The 20,842-nt window shown below is 40.6% G+C and overlaps 1 protein-coding gene across 2 annotated transcripts in view; it reads left to right on the plus strand.

Annotated features, from left to right (window-relative positions):
- Positions 1 to 20,842, plus strand: part of LOC124777176 (tuberin) — a 299,285-nt gene that overhangs the window by 186,669 nt on the left and 91,774 nt on the right. For both annotated transcript variants that reach the window (XM_047252485.1, XM_047252487.1), the window contains exons 19-20: positions 3,088 to 3,277; positions 16,786 to 16,872. In XM_047252485.1, coding sequence (XP_047108441.1) covers positions 3,088 to 3,277; positions 16,786 to 16,872 — 277 coding nt within the window. The remainder of the gene's footprint in view (positions 1 to 3,087; positions 3,278 to 16,785; positions 16,873 to 20,842) is intronic.

Genomic DNA, 20,842 nt, shown 5'->3' on the forward strand with positions numbered 1-20,842 from the left:
GTATGCTCTGTCAAGCACCTCACAGTGGTTTGCAGAGTGTAGACACAGATGTAGTTGTAGATACCATTAAAAAGTAATACTAATACTGAGATTATTGATGCTCTTGACATTAACTAATACTACTACAATATTTTGTCCTTCTGAACTGCAAGGATGAAAGGTTTCCTGTGAGAGGAAGTGGCTGATCTTTCTCTGATTGTGGATATTGACCCTATGGATGGTTTCTAACGTAAAAACATGTGGATGCCACAAGTACTCTTCTACCCAAGTAGCCACTTCATTTCTGTAGGGACATTTTGATCCATGGAGAGGAGGACCCTACAAATCTCCACCTAATAACAAAGTCAGAGAAATTCACATATGAGATCGATGGAGAATTGTCTGGGTCTCCGCTTTAGGTCTTCAGTTTAGGCCTAAACTAGAGAACTGGAACTGCTTTTGGAAACAGCACTCCGAACAGTCAACCACACTTACTCCATCCATGTGAAACTAGCCAGCTTGACCACATCAGCCAACAATCAGGGATGTGGATAGCTGCAGAACACAGGGAACAAGTGTAATTTATGCCAATATGAGCTACAGTCTGCAGCCAGTTGCACACTGTGCATTCAATAGCCACCAGCAGTCTCCTCCTCAGCTCAGATGAGGTTTCCCAGTAAGCTTACTGAGTACCCAGTGACCTCCTTCCCCAACCTTCATTATATTTCCTTGAATGAGCTCAATTACGTACCTAATACTGAAACTCCATCCTTTGTTCCTATCCATACTTAGTAGGATAATTGGCCACTGGCCCAACAGACATAGCGTCCCATGCTGGCTGAGGCATATTATTTGCCATGAGCACCGCCTCATACCTGTTGCAAAGGTATAAGTGGACAACTTGTAACCAATTCCCACATTTGCCTTCCGCTTAGAGATACTTGAACTGAATGCTGACTGCAACACAGCCTCAAGTGAGGACACCCTGGTCAAATGTTTCACATCAAAAGATACTTGGGGTTCCAACAGCATCAGAACTCTCACAGCTTTTGCCACAATTGAATCTACTGGAACCTGGCCAATGAAGCTTCCAGGTTTTTCCAAACAGCAGCCAGTTCATCTTGTGTCCATACACAGCAAATACGGGCCCTGTCCATTTCCTATTATAACCTGTGTAAGATCATAAAAAATGCTAATTAAAGAAAAACTAATTGAGAAATTGCGAGGAAGACCACAGCAAGAGATCAAATTATCCAACTTAGGTGCCACAGATGGCATAAATCTACACGACTAAAATTGTGATACACGCAAAATATAAGCAAAAGTTATGAAAAATAGCTATAAAATCTTCACTACGGAGTCAGCTCAACATGATGATAAAAGTGGCAAAATAGGTGAACTCGTATAATAAAATTAATTAAAACTACAAAAAACAGATAAATAAGCAATTACATTCCATTTCTTTGGAGAAGCAGTGTAGAAAAATACTAAATTACATTACACTATGTGATCAAAAGTATCCAGACACCACCAAAAAATATGGTTTTCATATTGTGTGCATTGTGCTGCCACCTGCTGCCAGGTACTCTGTATCAGTAGTCATTAGACATCACGAGGGAGGAGAATGGAGCACTCCACAGAACTCATGGACTTCGAACATGGTCAGGTGTCACTTGTGTCATATGTCTGTACGTGAGATTTCCACACTCCTAAATATCCCTAGTCCACAGTTTCTGATGTGATAGTGAAGTGGAAACGTGAAGGGACATGTATAGCACAAAAGCGTACTGGCCAACCTTGTCTTGTTGACTGACAGAGACCGCTGACAGTTGAAGAGGGTCGTAATGTGTAATAGGCAGACGTCTATCCAGACAATCGCACAGGAATTCCAAACTGCATAAGGATCCACTGCAAGTACTATGACAGTTACGTGGGAGATGAGAAACTTGGATTTCATGGTCGAGCAGCTGCTCATAAGCCACACATCACACTGGTAAATACCAAATGACGCCTCGCTTTGTGTAAGGAGTGTAAACATTGGATGATTGAACAGTAGAAAAATGTTGTGTGGAGTGATGAATCACAGTACACAATGTGGCGATCTGATGGCAGAGTGTGGGTATGGCAGATGCCTGGTGAATATCATCTGCCAGCATGTGTAATGCCAACAGTAAAATTTGTAGGTGATGGTGTGGTCGTGTTTTTCATGGAGGAAGTTTGCACTCCTTGTTGTTTTGCATGGCATTATCACAGACCTACATTGATGTTTTAGCACCTTCTTGCTTCCCACTGTTGAAGAGCAATTCAGGGATGGCGACTGCATCTTTCAACATGATCAAGCACCTGTTCAAAATTCATGGCCTGTGACAGAGTGGTTACACGACAATGACATCCCTGTAGTGGACTGGCCTGTACAAATTCCTGACCTGAATCCTGTAGAACACCTTTGGTATGTTGTGGAACGCCAACTTCATGCCAGGCCTCACAGACCAACATCGATACCTCTCCTCAGTGCAGCACTCCATGAAGAATGGGCTGCCATTCCCCAAGAAACCTTCCAGCACCTGATTGAAAGTATGCATGTGAGAGTGGAAGCTGTCATCAAGGCTAAGAGTGGGCCGACATCATATTGAATTCCAGCATTACTGCTGGAGGGTGCCACAAACTTGTAAGTCATTTTCAGCCAGGTGTCTGGATACTTTTGATCACATGGTGTATGTATATGAACTAAGTGCTGCAGCTGCTTGAGGATCCTCTCTGGATGGTGATTGGATCTTTATACAGCAGCATGAGAATGGCTCGATGTTGTTTTCAAAACAAACAGTTCGAGAAATCATGATTGTAGCAGACTATATAAAAGTCTTTATATAAAAGTGACCACCAGTTGAAATTAGTTTTAAATTGCTTATTTTGTGTTAGGCCTGAACCTTGTACGCAAGGTACTTCTTCTTCAAGCATTCTGTTTTATTTGCAGTTTACAGAAAATTTGTTAAATCTTATCTGAACTTAATACACACCTTCACTTATAACACTTTAATTTTCTCAGAGTTGTGAAACCAAATTCTCATTATTATGTTATTAAAATTTTAAGTTTTGTATTGGTTGCAGATGACAGGTGGTGCTGGAAAAGAGGAGAACAGTAGTACAAGCCAGCAACAGCTTTCCCGGCAGATGTCAGTGGACCCTTCTCGTCTCTCTTTTCCCACTACTGCTTCAGGGCCTGTGTCATCTGATGATAATCGAAAACTGACAGACACTCATGAGCCAGAACCTGCTAAACTTGATCAGTTGTTATTCGGTGAGTTTCCAGTTGATGCAGTTCTAATAATTTGCTTAGAGAGTTTGTAATTAAAGGTGCAGGTCACACCATAATATAAAAATATAGACAAAGGATATACAGTTGGAATTCTCTGCATATTCTATTATGCAGGGATACAACATATTTAGGTAAGCTTTTTCATTGCATCACAGGTATCAGTATTATTTGATGGTTTTCACTGCACTCACATCTATGTCTGGTCATCAGGGTGTAGATTTTGTGTGATTTCCCTGAGTTGTTCCAGCCAAATGCCTGGGATTGTCCCTTTGAAAGGGCCAGACCAATTTGCATCCCTATTCTTGAAGAAGTTCAAGTTTATGAGTCCATCTCTAATGACCTTAATCTTGCTGGACATCAAAACTTAATCTTCCATCTTCCTTTCCTTTCCTTCCTTCCTTTCTTTTTGATAGTTCTGTAGAATCACTGATTGACACCACCAACCTGTTTCTATTCTTATTTTGCTGGTGTCCATAACTGCCAAGAATACAGTAAGAAACCATGATATACAACTTGCAAATTCAAACTGTAACTTGTAATGATTACGCTCTACATTATTTTATAATGTAAGTTCATACCATTGTTCTTTATTACAATTTTATCCATTATGGGCAACACTGTGAGTAATGTATTGATATAATGGAAAAACCTTTAATTCTTCTACAGCAACGACGTCTTTATTTCATCCACTACAATATCTTGCGTAATGTGACAACTATAGTGATAGCTTATAGTACTTCATGTTACAGCACGATTATTTGACTCCAGTTTTTGTTGCTTAAAAAAATAATAATAAAATTGTCTTGGATTTACTAACCAGATTTTTTTTTAAAAAAAAACATTACATTGATTGTAGATGCAGTGAATGTAAACAGTGCACCCCAACTACAGATGGCAAAGTTTAACAAATAAAGTTTGTTATTCTTAGTATCACACAAAATTTCTTAGGATCATCATAAACAGTATGTAATTAAGAGAACTGAAATTTAGCTTGAGCCCCCAATACCATGACTGGCAGTGACAATACATAAATAAAATGAATGGAAAACAAAGACAGTGTTCACAACTAAAATTAATTTAAGTCAGATTCAACACCAACAGAAATAAACTGTAATCTGATCAACTCACAATACAGTGATTTCAACTGCTGATCAGTGAAGAAGAAGTCAAAGTCCACAGTGGCAAACTGAGTTCAAAACTGAACTTGGCGCAAATAGCTCAAAGTTCAAATGACCATCAATTGCAAAAATAAGTGTTCTACTGAACAATGGGTAGAAATAAAACTGAGTTGTGATCTCTGCAGAATATCTCTCAGCCCCCCCCCCCCTCCCCCGTAAACTAATACGGAATATTCCAAACTGTCTCAACCAACAATGCAAAATTGTCTATCACCAGAAGGTGTGTAACCAGTTCTCCACTGAGAGAATCATAGAGCTTGCCTCTTCCAGTCTGTCCCAAACAGCGTGACATAATAAGGTGGCTGCTATCCTCTTAAGCCCTCGGCACACCCCTTCCTGGAAAATCCAAGCCTCTACATCACTTAATGACTTCATGTTATCACCAGCTTCTCACAACATTTGCAAAAGCAATTAAAAATCTGAATGTGCCATTATATGAGTACTAAAAATCTAAACAAATGTGCTAGGGAAGTTCTGGTAGAATGTACACTGAAGAGACAAAGAAACTGGTACACGTGCCTAATATCCTGTAGGGCTCCCACGAGCTCACAAAAGTGCCACAACACAATGTGGCAAGGACTCGATTAATGTCTGAAGTAGTGCTGGAGAGGACTGACACCATGAATCTTGCGGGGCTGTCCGTAAATCCGTATGAGTATGAGGGGGTGGAGGTCTCTTCTGAACAGCACATTGCAAGGCATTCCAGATATGCTCAATAATGTTCATGTCTGGGGAGTTTAGTAGCCAGCAGAAATGTTCAAACTGTGATGAGTGTTCCTGGTGCCACTCTGTAGCAATTCTGGACACGGGGCATGTCGCATTATACTGCTTTAATTGCCCAAGTCTGTCAGAATGCACAATGGACATGAATAGATGCAGTTGATTAGACAGGATGCTTATGTACGTGTCACCTGTCAGAGTTGTATCTAGATGTATCAGGGGTCCCATATCACTCCAACTGCACACGCCCCACACCATTACAGAGCCTTCACCAGCTTGAACAGTCCCCTGCTGGCATGCAGGATCCACGGATTAATGAGGTTGTCTCCATACCAGTGCATGTCCATCTGTTTGATATAATTTGAAACAAGACTCGTCTGACCAGGCAACATGTTTCCAAGCATCAGCAGTCAAATGTCGATGTTGACGGGCCCGGTCGAGGTGTAAAGCTTTGTGTCGTGCAGTCATCAAAGGTAGACGAATGGGCCTTCGGCTCCTAAAGCCCACTGTTAGTGTTTCATTGAATGGGTTGCACGCTGACACTTGTTGATGGCCCAGCACTGAAATCTGCAACAATTTGAGGAAAGGTTGTACTTCTGTCACATTGAACGATTCTCTTTAGTTGTCATTGGACCCATTCTTGCAGGACCTTTTTCCAGCCACAGCATGTCAGAGATTTGATGTTTTACCAAATTCCAGATATTCACGGTACACGTGTGAAATGGTCGTACCAGAAATCCCCACTTCATTGCTATCTTAGAGATGCTGTATCCCATCGCTCTTGTGTCAACTATAACAACACATTCAGTCACATCTAAATCTTGGCAACCTGGCACTGTAGCAGCAGTAACTGATCTATACTGTGTTCCTCATAAGAGCAAACCTGATGTAAACAAACACAAACATGATGATTAGTCAGCAGCCATAGCTCTTGTACTCTGGTGGTGTTCTGCTCTTGGAAGGAGGTCCAACTTATGTATTTGATTTTTTATTGCTATGTCACTGTAAATGAAACTTTAAGACAATCTAATGTAGTAATAGCCATCAATGTTTTTCGTACTCAGACTTTGGCTACGTAATTTTTGTTTCAAATATCATGTACAGTCACAGTCTCTGTAAGCACAACTTGTGCTCTGATTGTCTCACAGTTCATATGCGCGCGCGCACACACACACACACACACACACACACACACACACACACACACACACGCACACACACGTATGTGTACTGATGTTTGTAGTGGTTCATTAATGAGTTACCGCTTCATAGCCGTGTCCAGTCAATCAAAATAGCTCTGAACTCCATGCCTTGACTAATTACAGTGTAGACATGTATGGTACCTCTTTATACAGGAATTTGACTGCTTTTTCTATTGTCATGGTTAGATTAAATGTAGCTCTAATCAGTTTTGAATTACAGACAAAGCTATGCAAGTTTATAATCAATTAATTAAAAATCGCAATTAAAATCTTACATACTAAATGTTGTATGCAGTGTGCAATCGAGTCTACAAACACATACTGTCTTGCTGTTAGTGTAGCTATTTTGGATTAAATGATATGCTGATTTTAATCAAAGACCAGTTAAAATGTCTTTCAAAGGTTAATTAATAATGGTTATGAAACAGATGAATAGCTCAGTAAATGCACATTGATGAGTATCATATATTAACAGCTCAATCTTCTTTATGTAATAAAAGTTGTAAAAGTTAGTTATCATTTTCTGGATTCCAGTTAGTCAAATCTGCTCAATGCTATGCTTCTCACGCATATCATCTCTGCATATCAACAGAATTACCTGTAGTTTTTCTTTAACATGACGGATCGTGCTTTCCTGTATCTATAATAGTCTGTGGGTGCCTCCGGCTGGAGACGTCATGTCATGTCTAGTGTGTCCAAATCTGAAAGGAGCACATGCGGTCCCCTGACCTTGCTGCTCTGCCCATCCGTGCCACTTGTGCGTACATCCGCGCCCACCAGGCATCCATCAGAGGCATGCGGACCTGGCTCTCACGGTGCAGAGTGCATTATTCAGATGCAGTGTCTGACCAGAATTGATCACCAATATTTAGATATGACACTTCATGTTGCAATCGGTGTGTGAGGTGAGCATGAAGTTATGTCGCATCTTGTAGTTGCATGAGGAGCAGTCAGTACATTTGCTGCATTCTGAATCTGTGTATTTACTATAATCTGAACCCAAAGATTACCTATGCTTCTCACTGTACACCATTCACCAATATTTTTTGTTAATGGTAATTATTGTGTAGTTTACTGTTTGTATGTTTTCATCACCAAGTTACCTATAGGTTCATAGGTTTTTATGAAATGCAGCTTCTACATTCTGCAGTACTGAATCAGTTGATACATGTGTAAGTAGATTTTATGTTGGAAGTGTGTACACATTTGTGGTGCTTATTAGTTAATGGGTTTGGTCTTGAGATTAAGAACTTGTTTCTGTAGCTCTAAAACATGATTTTGTGCACATTTAATACAAACACAGCAACCAGAAGCATAACCTGCTTCTATCAGTTGTTCTGCAGTTATTTATCTGTCAATGTAGTTGTTGTGGTCATCAACCAAAGACTTGTCGAATGCAGTTTTCCACACTACTCTATTTAGTACTTCCTCATTATGTATGTGATTCACTCTTCTACTTGTCAACAGACTCATACAGCTCCAAATTTCAGAAGCTTCTATTCTTTTCTTTTCTAAATTGCTTATTGTCTACTTCCATACAAGGCTACACCCCCAAACAAATGTCTTCAGAACAACTTTTGTAGCCATTTCCAGTCTACATTTTATTTATTCTGTACTTTGGCCATCATCAGTTATTTTCCTGTTCACAGAGCAGAACTCATCTGCTGCTTTTAGTGTCTCATTTCGTAATCTGATTCCCTTAGTATTGCCTGATTCCATTATCCTTATTTTGTTTTTGTTGATGTTCATCTCATATGCTTTAAAGACACTGTCCATTCCATTAAACTGCTCTTTCAAGTCTGTTGCTGTCTCTGACAAAATTACGTCATCATTGGCAAACCACAAAGATTTTATTTCTCCTCCCTGAACTTTAATTCCTTCAGATTGAATAACATTAGGAATGGGCTAAATCCTGTCTCACTCCCATCTCAGCCATTGCTTTCCTTTCATACCCTTTGACTCTTACAGCTGCTGTCAGGTGTCTGTATAAGTAGTGTACTCTTCAGTCCCGGTATTTTATCCCTGCTATCATCAGAATTTTAGATCATATTCCAGTCAACATTGTCAAAAGCTTTCTCGAAGTCTACAAATGCTATAAATGTAGGTAAGCGTATGTTTAAACCTGTCTTGTAAGAAGAGTTGTAGGATCAGTATTACCTTGTGTGTTCCTATATTTCTCTGGAACCCAAACTGATCTTTCTCTAGGCCGGCTTCTACCTTTTTTTCCATTCTTCTGCAAACCACAAAGATTTCATAATTCATGCCAGTATTTTGAATCTATGGTTTATGAACTGATAGTTCAGAAATATTCACATCTTTCAGCACATTCATTCTAGGAAATTAGAAACATCACATTCTTCTTGAAGTCTTGTGGTATTTCCACTGTCTCAAACATCTCATATACCTGCTGTGCCAAGGAAATCAGTAGTTCAGGGAGAATGTCATCTACTCCAGGGGCCTGATTTCAACTTGGGTCGTTGTGCTCTGTCATATTCTTCTTGCGGTATATATGTCCCATCTCACCTTCATCTACTTCCTCTTTGCATTCTATAATATTGCCTTAGGTTCATTTCGCTTGAGTAGCCCCTCTATTCATTCTGCCTTTCAGCTTAACCTTCCTTGCTTAGTGCTGCTGGTTTTCCACCTGAGCTCTTGATATTCATAAAGCTGCTGCTGCTTCTCTTTCCTCCAAAGACCTCATTACTTTTCCTATAGGTGGAATCTACCTTTTCCCTAATTATACATACTCCTATAGACTTGCATTTGTCCTACAGCCATTCCTACTTAGCCATGTTGCACTTTGTTAGTCTCATTTTTTGGACACCTGTAGCACTCTTGTGTCTGCTTCATTTGCCACATTTTTGTATTTTCTCTTTTTATCAAATAAATTTGTATATCGTGTAATGTCCAGTAATTTCTACTAGGCCTTGTCTTTTTAATTATTTCATCCTCTTCAGTCAATTTTTGCCTAATGCTCTCTTTGAGACTCTCAGCAACCTCTGGTCCTTTCATATTATCCATTTCCCATATCCTTAATTTCCCATCTTTTTTCAGTTTCTTCAGTTTTAATCTGTAGTTCATAAGCAATGAATTATAGTCAGTGTCCACATCAATATGGAGTGATATTTAAATCGAAAAAATGCCCTTTCTAACAAGCCATTGTACTTTTTCACAAGGGCTGACACTGTGTCAATATATAAGGAAATTTCTCCAATTCTTGGAGATGACAGTTCGCTCTGTAGTACCACACTTAGATGCTGCAGAGAATCAAATATTCCTTGCAAACACTGACATTTAGTGTTGGTGGCTGAGCATTTCCCTCACCTCTAATGCTGTTGCAGGGATTGTAATCTACGCCATCAAACCAAAACCAAATTAGAAAGAAGAAAAAAGACAAGAAGTTGAAAAGTCTTCTTTCTCCCCATATGATGATAGATAAAGCTAATAAAAACTTAAGTTATTGCTAATGATAATAATAATATAATTATAATAATAATTTCATGAGGCTTGATTGTCAGATATAAGTATTTAAATTAAGGTGATATAGTCACAGAGTGATTAATAGTTCAATGGAACTTAGCAGATAAGAGGTTTTCACATATCTGTATGTATCAGAAATTCATTAATTATACAAAAGAACATTAAAATTAGGAATTTAGGATGGAATGTAAATAATATTGTTATAAAAGCATTGAGACAGCTACTGAGCAGTGCCGACAAATGCACTATTCGAGGTCGACTCACTCCTTCCTGGCCAAGTGCCCAACTGTAACTAATTTGCATCACAACAGTAACTGGTCTCATGCATATCGTCAACAAGCAAAGATTAACTTATACTGGTAGCCACAGCTACAACAAGCTCAACAGAGAACTTCATCGATAACTATATATGTATCTCTAAATTATTGATAGACGGCAAATACATTGCCATGTGAGAACACTGTACCCTCACAGACTGATTGTCCACCTGGAGCTCAGTTTCAAACTCCTTCATGACTGGAAAAAAGCATTTTTAAATTTACTTCTTACTAATGACTGTTTTTATAACATTTGAGCAGCCCATGTTTTAACACTTCCGGTAGTGTGTACAGAATAGCCAGCATTGCAGTCTTGACCGATCACAAGTTTTGTAATGAGAAATGTATACTCATATACAATCTTTCATCTCTTGTTTTGCAGCTTGGTTGGAAAACTACCATTAGGGACCCAACCACAATTGTGTGAAGCTTGTTATACGTGAAAATTTGATTCTTTAAACGTCTGATTATCTTACAAATCAGTTAATGGGTTAAATAGTTGATATTAAGCATATAAAATAGTAGTAGTTTAGAAAGTATTTGAAATTGTGTTTAAAGTTTGTTGGAACACTGGATGAGTAATTTGTGCCCCATTTGAAGCAAAAGCTAGTTTTTCATACATGTCAATGTTCATGATATCATAGCTCCTGAACCATGTTTTCTACATCTACATCTACATTTGTACTCCACAAGCCACCCAACGGTGTGTGGCAGAGGGCACTTTACGTGCCACTGTCATTACCTCCCTTTCCTGTTCCAGTCACGTATGGTTCGCGGGAAGAACGACTGTCTGAAAGCCTCCGTGCGCGCTCTAATCTCTCTAATTTTACATTCGTGATCTCCTCGGGAGGTATAAGTAGGGGGAAGCAATATATTCGATACCTCATCCAGAAACGCACCCTCTCGAAACCTGGCGAGCAAGCTACACCGCGATGCAGAGCGCCTCTCTTGCAGAGTCTGCCACTTGAGTTTGTTAAACATCTCCGTAACGCTATCACGGTTACCAAATAACCCTGTGACAAAACGCGCCGCTCTTCTTTGGATCTTCTCTATCTCCTCCGTTAACCCGATGTGGTACGGATCCCACACTGATGAGCAATACTCAAGTATAGGTCGAACAAGTGTTCTGTAAGCCACCTCCTTTGTTGATGGACTACATTTTCTAAGGACTCTCCCACTGAATCTCAACCTGGTACCCGCCTCACCAACAATTAATTTTATATGATCATTCCACTTCAAATCGTTCCGCACGCATACTCCCAGATATTTTACAGAAGTAACTGCTACCAGTGTTTGTTCCGCTATCATATAATCATACAATAAAGGATCCTTCTTTCTATGTATTCGCAATACATTACATTTGTCTATGTTAAGGGTCAGTTGCCACTCCCTGCACCAAGTGCCTATCCGCTGCAGATCTTCCTGCATTTCGCTACAATTTTCTAATGCTGCAACTTCTCTGTATACTACAGCATCATCCGCGAAAAGCCGCATGGAACTTCCGACACTATCTACTAGGTCATTTATATATGTTCTGAAAAACAATGGTCCCATAACACTCCCCTGTGGCACGCCAGAGGTTACTTTAACATCTGTAGACGTCTCTCCATTGATAACAACATGCTGTGTTCTGTTTGCTAAAAACTCTTCAATCCAGCCACCCAGCTGGTCTGATATTCCGTAGGCTCTTACTTTGTTTATCAGGCGACAGTGCGGAACTGTATCAAACGCCTTCCGGAAGTCAAGAAAAATAGCATCTACCTGGGAGCCTGTATCTAATATTTTCTGGGTCTCGTGAACAAATAAAGCGAGCTGGGTCTCACACGATCGCTGTTTCCGGAATCCATGTTGATTCCTACAGAGTAGATTCTGGGTTTCCAAAAACAACATGATACTCGAGCAAAAAACATGTTCTAAAATTCTACAACAGATCGACGTCAGAGATATAGGTCTATAGTTTTGCGCATCTGCTCGACAACCCTTCTTGAAGACTGGGACTACCTGTGCTCTTTTCCAATCATTTGGAACCTTCCGTTCCTCTAGAGACTTGCGGTACACGGCTGTTAGAAGGGGGGCAAGTTCTTTCGCGTACTATGTGTAGAATCGAATTGGTATCTCGTCAGGTCCAGTGGACTTTCCTCTGTTGAGTGATTCCAGTTGCTTTTCTATTCCTTGGACACTTATTTCGATGTCAGCCATTTCTTCGTTTGTGCGAGGATTTAGAGGAGGAACTGCAGTGCAGTCTTCCTCTGTGAAGCAGCTTTGGAAAAAAGTGTTTAGTATTTCAGCTTTACGCGTGTCATCCTCTGTTTCAATGCCATCATCATCCCGGAGTGTCTGGATATGCTGTTTCCAGCCACTTACTGATTTAACGTAAGACCAGAACTTCCGAGGATTTTCTGTCAAATCGGTACATAGAATTTTACTTTCGAATTCACTGAGCGCTTCATGCATAGCCCTCCTTACGCTAACTTTGACATCGTTTAGCTTCTGTTTGTCTGAGAGGTTTTGGCTGCGTTTAAACTTGGAGTGAAGCTCTCTTTGCTTTCGCAGTAGTTTCCTAACCTTGTTGTCGTACCACAGTGGGTTTTTCCCGTCCCTCACAGTTTTACTCAGCACGTACCTGTCTAAAACGCATTTTACGATTGCCTTGAACTTTTTCCATAAACACTCAACATTGTCAGTGTCGGAACAGAAGTTTTCATTTTGATCTGTTAGGTAGTCTGAAATCTGCCTTCTATTACTCTTGCTAAACAGATAAACCTTCCTCCCTTTTTTTATATTCCTATTAACTTCCATATTCAGGGATGCTGCAACGGCCTTATGATCATTGATTCCCTGTTCTGCACATACAGAGTCGAAAAGTTCGGGTCTGTTTGTTATCAGTAGGTCCAAGATGTTATCTCCACGAGTCGGTTCTCTGTTTAATTGCTCGAGGTAATTTTCGGATAGTGCACTCAGTACAATGTCACTCGATGTTCTGTCCCTACCACCCGTCCTAAACATCTGAGTGTCCCAGTCTATATCTGGTAAATTGAAATCTCCACCTAAGACTATAACATGCTGAGAAAATTTATGTGAAATGTATTCCAAATTTTCTCTCAGTTGTTCTGCCACTAATGCTGCTGAGTCGGGAGGTCGGTAAAAGGAGCCAATTATTAACCTAGTTCGGTTGTTGAGTGTAACCTCCACCCATAATAATTCACAGGAACTATCCACTTCTACTTCACTACAGGATAAACTACTACTAACAGCGACGAACACTCCACCACCGGTTGCATGCAATCTATCCTTTCTAAACACCATTTGTACCTTTGTAAAAATTTCGGCAGAATTTATCTCTGGCTTCAGCCAGCTTTCTGTACATATAACAATTTCAGCTTCGGTGCTTTCTATCAGCGCTTGAAGTTCCGGTACTTTACCAACGCAGCTTCGACAGTTTACAATTACAATACCGATTGCTGCTTGGTCCCCGTATGTCCTGACTTTGCCCTGCACCCGTTGAGGCTGTTGCCCTTTCTGTACTTGCCCAAGGCCATCTAACCTAAAAAACCGCCCAGCCCACGCCACACAACCCCTGCTACCCGTTTAGCCGCTTGTTGCGTGTAGTGGACTCGTGACCTATCCAGCGGAACCCGAAACCCCACCACCCTATGGCGCAAGTCGAGGAATCTGCAGCCCACATGGTCGCAGAACCGTCTCAGCCTCTGATTCACACCCTCCACTCGGCTCTGTACCAAAGGTCCGCAGTCAGTCCTGTCGACGATGCTGCAGATGGTGAGCTCTGCTTTCATCCCGCTAGCGAGATTGGCAGTCTTCACCAAATCAGATAGCCGCCGGAAGCCAGAGAGGATTTCCTCCGATCCATAGCGACACACATCATTGGTGCCGACATGAGCGACCACCTGCAGATGGGTGCACCCTGTACCCTTCATGGCATCCGGAAGGACCCTTTCCACATCTGGAATGACTCCCCCCGGTATGCACACGGAGTGCACATTGGTTTTCTTCCCCTCTCTTGCTGCCATATCCCTAAGGGGCCCCACGCCACACAACCCCTGCTACCCGTTTAGCCGCTTGTTGCGTGTAGTGGACTCGTGACCTATCCAGCGGAACCCGAAACCCCACCACCCTATGGCGCAAGTCGAGGAATCTGCAGCCCACATGGTCGCAGAACCGTCTCAGCCTCTGATTCACACCCTCCACTCGGCTCTGTACCAAAGGTCCGCAGTCAGTCCTGTCGACGATGCTGCAGATGGTGAGCTCTGCTTTCATCCCGCTAGCGAGATTGGCAGTCTTCACCAAATCAGATAGCCGCCGGAAGCCAGAGAGGATTTCCTCCGATCCATAGCGACACACATCATTGGTGCCGACATGAGCGACCACCTGCAGATGGGTGCACCCTGTACCCTTCATGGCATCCGGAAGGACCCTTTCCACATCTGGAATGACTCCCCCCGGTATGCACACGGAGTGCACATTGGTTTTCTTCCCCTCTCTTGCTGCCATATCCCTAAGGGGCCCCATTACACGCCTGACGTTGGAGCTCCCAACTACCAGTAAGCCCACCCTCTGCGACCGCCTGGATCTTGCAGACTGAGGGCAACCTCTGGAACAGGACAAGCAGCCATGTCAGGCCGAAGATCAGTATCAGCCTGAGACAGAGCCTGAAACCGGTTCGTCAGACAAACTGGAGAGGCCTTCCGTTCAGCCCTCCGGAATGTCTTTCGCCCCCTGCCACACCTTGAGACGATCTCCCACTCTACCACAGGTGAGGGATCAACCTCAATGCGGGCAGTATCCCAGGCAACCACAGTCGTAGTCCGATCGGGGGATGCGTGGGACGAGCTGGCCGTCCCTGACAAACCCCCATCCGGACCCCCACAGTGATGCCCATTGGCAACAGCCTCAAGCTGTGTGATCGAAGCCAACACTGCCTGAAGCTGGGTGCGAAGGGATGCCAACTCAGCCTGCATCCAAACACAGCAGTTGCAGTCCCTATCCATGCTAAAAACTGTTGTGCAAAGAACGTCTGCACTAATCTACAGAGAGCGCAAACAAATTGACACAAAATTTAAACGGTTATTAAAATACAAGATTGCCTAGTAAATGCAGTAATGCTGCTACTTGTGCGCTGCTGACACACTGCTCGGCGGCGGAAGGAGACTACACGATTTTACACTATTCTGGTACTAAAACGCGATGCTACAACTCTCAAATACTATAATACGCCCGAAATTTATTAATTAAACAATGCAAGTACCAAAAACACGCAAAGAAATTAAGAATTAAACTATGTAACAAATGAGTGAGCTAGGAGTATAAGACTTGCTGCTGCAGCTGCTTATCCAACGGTGGCAGGGAGCGCACTGTACAATGATATTATTTTGCAGGTACATTTGGTGGTGTACATGGATACTGTCTGCAAAATTTATTGCAAATTGAGTTAGTAGTAAAGAAGTAACAAATTAAAATGTAACATCTGATATTCCAATTTATTGCATGTACAACAAAAATGTAGTAAGTGATAAACTTTTTTTTTTCTTTTCGTAAGTTTGAGGGGGAAGGGGGTTAGCAAAAAAAAAGTTTTGTATGACATGAAATCGCGTGTCAAGTTTGTTGACACTGGCTAAGTGCTGTCATTCTTAAATACCGGATGAATATAGCCGGGGAAATTTGTGCACTGAGTGTCAGGCTGCCTCAAGATGTATACACAGTTTCTAACTGTAGTACTTGACTTACTGTGCTAAACCATTGACACAAGATTATAGCTCTCAATAAGAAGATTGTGACCGCATTTTAAATTCGTTTGGTATCTGTATGAAATACTGAAAGTAAAATTTTTGTTGCCCCAGGAAGGCATTAGTTAGGCAATCTGCAACTGGAATTATGTGACAGTAATATACGCCTTAAACTTGACAGAGAATCTTACAGAAAAATAAATCATTGTAACACTGGCCTTGCTTTTTGGTTGTGAAATTTGGCTGATGTAGTAGACACCAGTGTAAATGTAATTTTCAAGTATGTAGATGGAATCAGGGAGACACAGTACTGAAATGAAATAAAGCAGCTTTTACAAATCTACCCAAATGCTGCATGTAATGTTTTGAAAACAGTAATTGGGTGTGCAATTTTGCATAGCAATTAGAAAGGTACCACTTTTAAGATCTTAACTTTTACATTCCAATAAATAAAAATATTTCTTTGGCAGGGATCTTATCTCACATTATTATAGAGAAAGCACATTAATTTCTTTGAATCTTTCTAATTTGTTGTTACCTTCCCATTTATAAATCTGAGTGTAAGAAGAGGTACAATCATTGGTGTTCTGGGAGACAATGATATTTTTATTCATGTCAAGGAAAGTTAATGTTAGTCAAAAGCTTGTTCTACCAGATAATTAAGATTGGAACGTCATTGGAGAAACGAATGTATTTGCTGTATGTAGTTACTAAATAAAATGATGTGCAGTAATATGAAATTGCCTATGGTCTCTTACAGTCACAAGAAACTATTGCTCTTGTTTATATGACTGTATCCTTAAACTTGTAAAGTTGTGTTGTTATAAACAATATCACAATTATTTTGTACAGGTGTAAAAGAATCTGAGAAGCAAGATAGAGAACTTTGTGCTTGTTGGTGCCAGGGTTGGGCCGAGATCTATGTCAGACGACCTACAGGTATGAACTCAGGCATAGAAAAAAATTACTGTAGACTGTTTGGATTATTCTGGATTACTGTAACAAATCATTAAATAAAACTCTTTATTTAAAGTATATTAAATTGTTATTCACTCACAGAAAATAGTTTCCTCTCAAATTTTTCAATAATTTTGATCGAGATGTTCTGCTGTTTATTTGATCTTGTCTCTACACTGTATGTAAGGCCTGGCAAAGTGTGGCTCACAAACCATCCTCCTACAGCAAGTGCTTCTCCCTCGAACTCAGCACCTGCAATACCATGCCACCATGGCCCAGCTGCAGCCATGGTGGCCAGTTGCAGGCAGAACTGACAGTGGTTATAGATCGTGAGCCCCACCTTCTCAGCATATTTAAACATATCCGGACATAAGTGATTAAAACCTTGATTTTCATTTCATTATGCATGTAAAACTCTTCCTGAGATATTTAAATACACAGAGGCTAGATATATTTAACTTGATCATGACAATTTTTGTAATATAAATATCTGAATGCGTTGTAGTGAAGCAGAGTTGATCTTCCAACAACTCATTGCTCACTGCACCGTGCTTGAGCATATTTGATGTACTTTCACAAATATAAGTTGATCCAGAATATGACTGCATTTTAAGACTGTAGTCAGTGAGATTTGGTTGAATCTTGTGCCGTGACATCAAAAATTACAGCGTCTCTTTCTGTTCTGGATTATGCGAACATATCATTTTGTAACTCACACACAACTTCTTGAAGATCAATTCTAACATTAATTTCCATGAAAGAAAATGTCTTCTGGTTCTATAAATTTAAAATCTTTAGAATAGCTGTGAAACTCTTGGTGATTTCGTCAATAATAGAAATAATCTTGAAAATTTTATTTGGTTTTACTCTCCGTATAATTCATAGTGAGTCAGGAAATGACAAACATTTTCCTTATTTAGATGCAATTTAAACAATGTGTGGGTAGTGTGGGATCTACTATTATCTGCAAACTTATAAGAAACTGTTCATTTCTTCCCTTCCAAACATAAATTCAAACAATTTAAGTGATTTCTAAAATCTGTTAAAAATGCAAATTCTGATAGAAAATTGACTCAACTTATTTTCAAATTGTGAACACTCATTATAATGGCATTTAAAAAAATCCAAACCTGACATTCTGGCCAACAAAATTAAACAAAGTAATGCAGGCAAAAAGTAGGCTGTGGCAATGACATGACGGCACCGCAGGTGTTGAATTGGACAGGAAAACGCTCACTTTAGAGGAATGGCTCGTGAGCCATGCTTTATCAGGCCTGCTGTAAACGTTACTACAGGCATCAGGACTTGGTGTTTTATTGGTGGTGCGTAAGTTCATAGCATTTTTTCATAAGTTTAATAAACAAAACAGACACACATAACAGAGATTTTAGTCATCCGTAATATATTCTCCTTCACTATTTACAACAGTCTGCCGACTCTGAGGTAACTTGTCAATTCCACAGCTGTAGGTATCACATGGTTATGAGGCAAAGAACTCATCAAGCCATGTTTGCATTTTCATCTGGAATGGAAGTTCCTTGAAGGTTGTCTAATAGAGAGCAGAAAAGGTGAAAATCTGAGGGCACAAGATCAGGTGCATAAGGTGGGTGCGGAGTGCCTTCGCAGACTGACTCCTGCATGGTGATATTTTGTCAATATAGCAGAATGCGGGTGGGCATTATCATGGAGTAGCATCATTTCATGCAGTCTTACTGGTCATTGTTCTTGGATTGCATCTGCAAGATGTCTCAGTTGTTGACAACAAATGTCAGCAGGGAGGGCACACCACACCATCACTGTTACACCAATTGCATATTATTATCTTTTGTGGATAGGCTGGTTCTTTGTATGGGATTGCTGCTTTGTTGGGACTCAGCCATACCTCTCTTTTCCATTTGTTAGAAAAATGACACAATTTCTTGTCACCAGTAACAATACAAGATGGAAGTGGTCAATGTTGTCCATGAGCCAATTAATGACAAGCAAGGAGGGAGGCACATGTGGCCAACCACTGATTTTTGTGATTTTGGCTTACAGCATGCGGTTCCCATACACCAGCTTTTTGAAGCTTCTCCACTCCATGCAAATGTCACACAAGTGTGGGATGATCACAGTTAATCACATTTGATCATTCTCGAGTACACTGATATGGATCAATGTAGACTAGGGTGTTTAAATGACCTTCATCAAACTCCAGAAGGTGTTCCTGAATGTGGAGAATCACTAATGTCAAAACAATCCTCCTTAAAAGATGAAAACCATTTTCTTGCCCTGCTCTGTACAATGGCATTATCCCCATATGTGGCACAAATGCTCCTGGCTATCTCCATTGCTGTCACCCCTCTACTGAACTCAAAAGAGGAATATGTTGGAAATGCTCAGATTTCTCCACTAGCATTCACAGCTCGAGTCATTATCTCCAAATGAGAAAATGACAGTATGTAAAGTCAAATAGTAACTGTGAATTGCAAATAAAAAATGACATAGGGAAATAAACCCTTATTAACTAGATTACCAAAATTAAAAACAAAAACACCACAAACTTATGCACCGACGCAATAATTTATTAAAACAGAATCAATCTTTTTAATCGAATTTTTAGAAATCTCGTCAGCGTCAACCTAATCCAGTAATGACATCAACTCCTTTTCTAAGAAGGCATCTTGTCTTCATATTTTTAGTAAGGCCTTGGTAACCTCATTGTTGACTGCATGCCACCTCACCTCTTCACAATAACCTGCCAGTTTTCATTAAACCCCAGTTCAGTAAAGGATGTTTTTGCTGCTGTCGCAAGTGAAAGCTGCTTTGCCACTGGACATTGTAGGAATTAATAGATGATTATCAAGTTACTTTTAACAAAATAGCAAGTCTCAAGCTTCTTTAGCTGGCTGAAGCACCTATCTACAGCTTCATTTACATCTACGTTTATATTCTGTGAGTGGAGAGTGCTTTGTGTACCACTGTCACTTCCTATTTTCCTGTTTCAGTTGCAAATGGTTTATGGGAAGAACAGTTGTTGGTAAGCCTCCCTGTCAGCTCACATCTCTATTATTTTATCTTCATGGTCTTTTGTGAGATGTACATAGGAGGAAGCCAAAAACATCCCTTGCAGTGTCTGCCACCGGAATTAGTTGAACATCTCCATTTTGTGGTTACTAAATGAATCTATAACAAAATGTGATGCCCATCTTTGGATCTTACCTATTTTCTCCATCAGTTGTATTTGTTACAAATCCCAGACAGATGATCAGTATTCAAGTATTGGTCAAACAAAGATTATATAAGCTTCCTCCATTGTGAGTGGACTGCACTTCCGGAGGATTCTTAAAGTGAGTCAGTTGAGCATCTACTTTACCTGCAGTAATGTGATTTTTCCACATTGAATCACTCTATATACATACTTCTAGATATTTTATGTATATGACTGCTTCCATAGATTGTTCTGCCTTCATGTAACCATACAATACATTTTTGTGCACAATATGTCACATTTAACAATATTATGAAAAGTAAAGTTGCTGCTCACCATATAGCGTAGATGCTGAGTCACATGTAGGTGCAACAAAAAGATTTTCACACTCAAAGCTTTTCACACTTAAAGCTTTCAGCCCATGGCCTTTGTCAACAATACGCACACACACGCACACACACATGCTCACACATGCTCACACAAGCACAACTCACTCACGACTCGTGTGTGTGTGTGTGTGTGTGTGTGTGTGTGTGTGTGTGTGTGTGGGTGTGGGGGTGTGTGTGTGTGTGTGTGGGTGGGCAGGTGGGTGGGTGGGCAGTTGGGTGGGTGCGCATGCGCATATGTGTGTCTATCATTGACAACGACTATTGGCCGAATGATTTAAGTGTGAAAATCTTTTTGTTGTGCCTATCTGTGACTCAGCATCTCCACTATATGGTGATTTACATTCCATCCTGAATTTTCCATTTTTGATATATG

The sequence above is a fragment of the Schistocerca piceifrons genome, chromosome 2 (genome assembly GCF_021461385.2).
Source record: "Schistocerca piceifrons isolate TAMUIC-IGC-003096 chromosome 2, iqSchPice1.1, whole genome shotgun sequence".
Lineage (NCBI taxonomy): Eukaryota > Metazoa > Arthropoda > Insecta > Orthoptera > Acrididae > Schistocerca > Schistocerca piceifrons.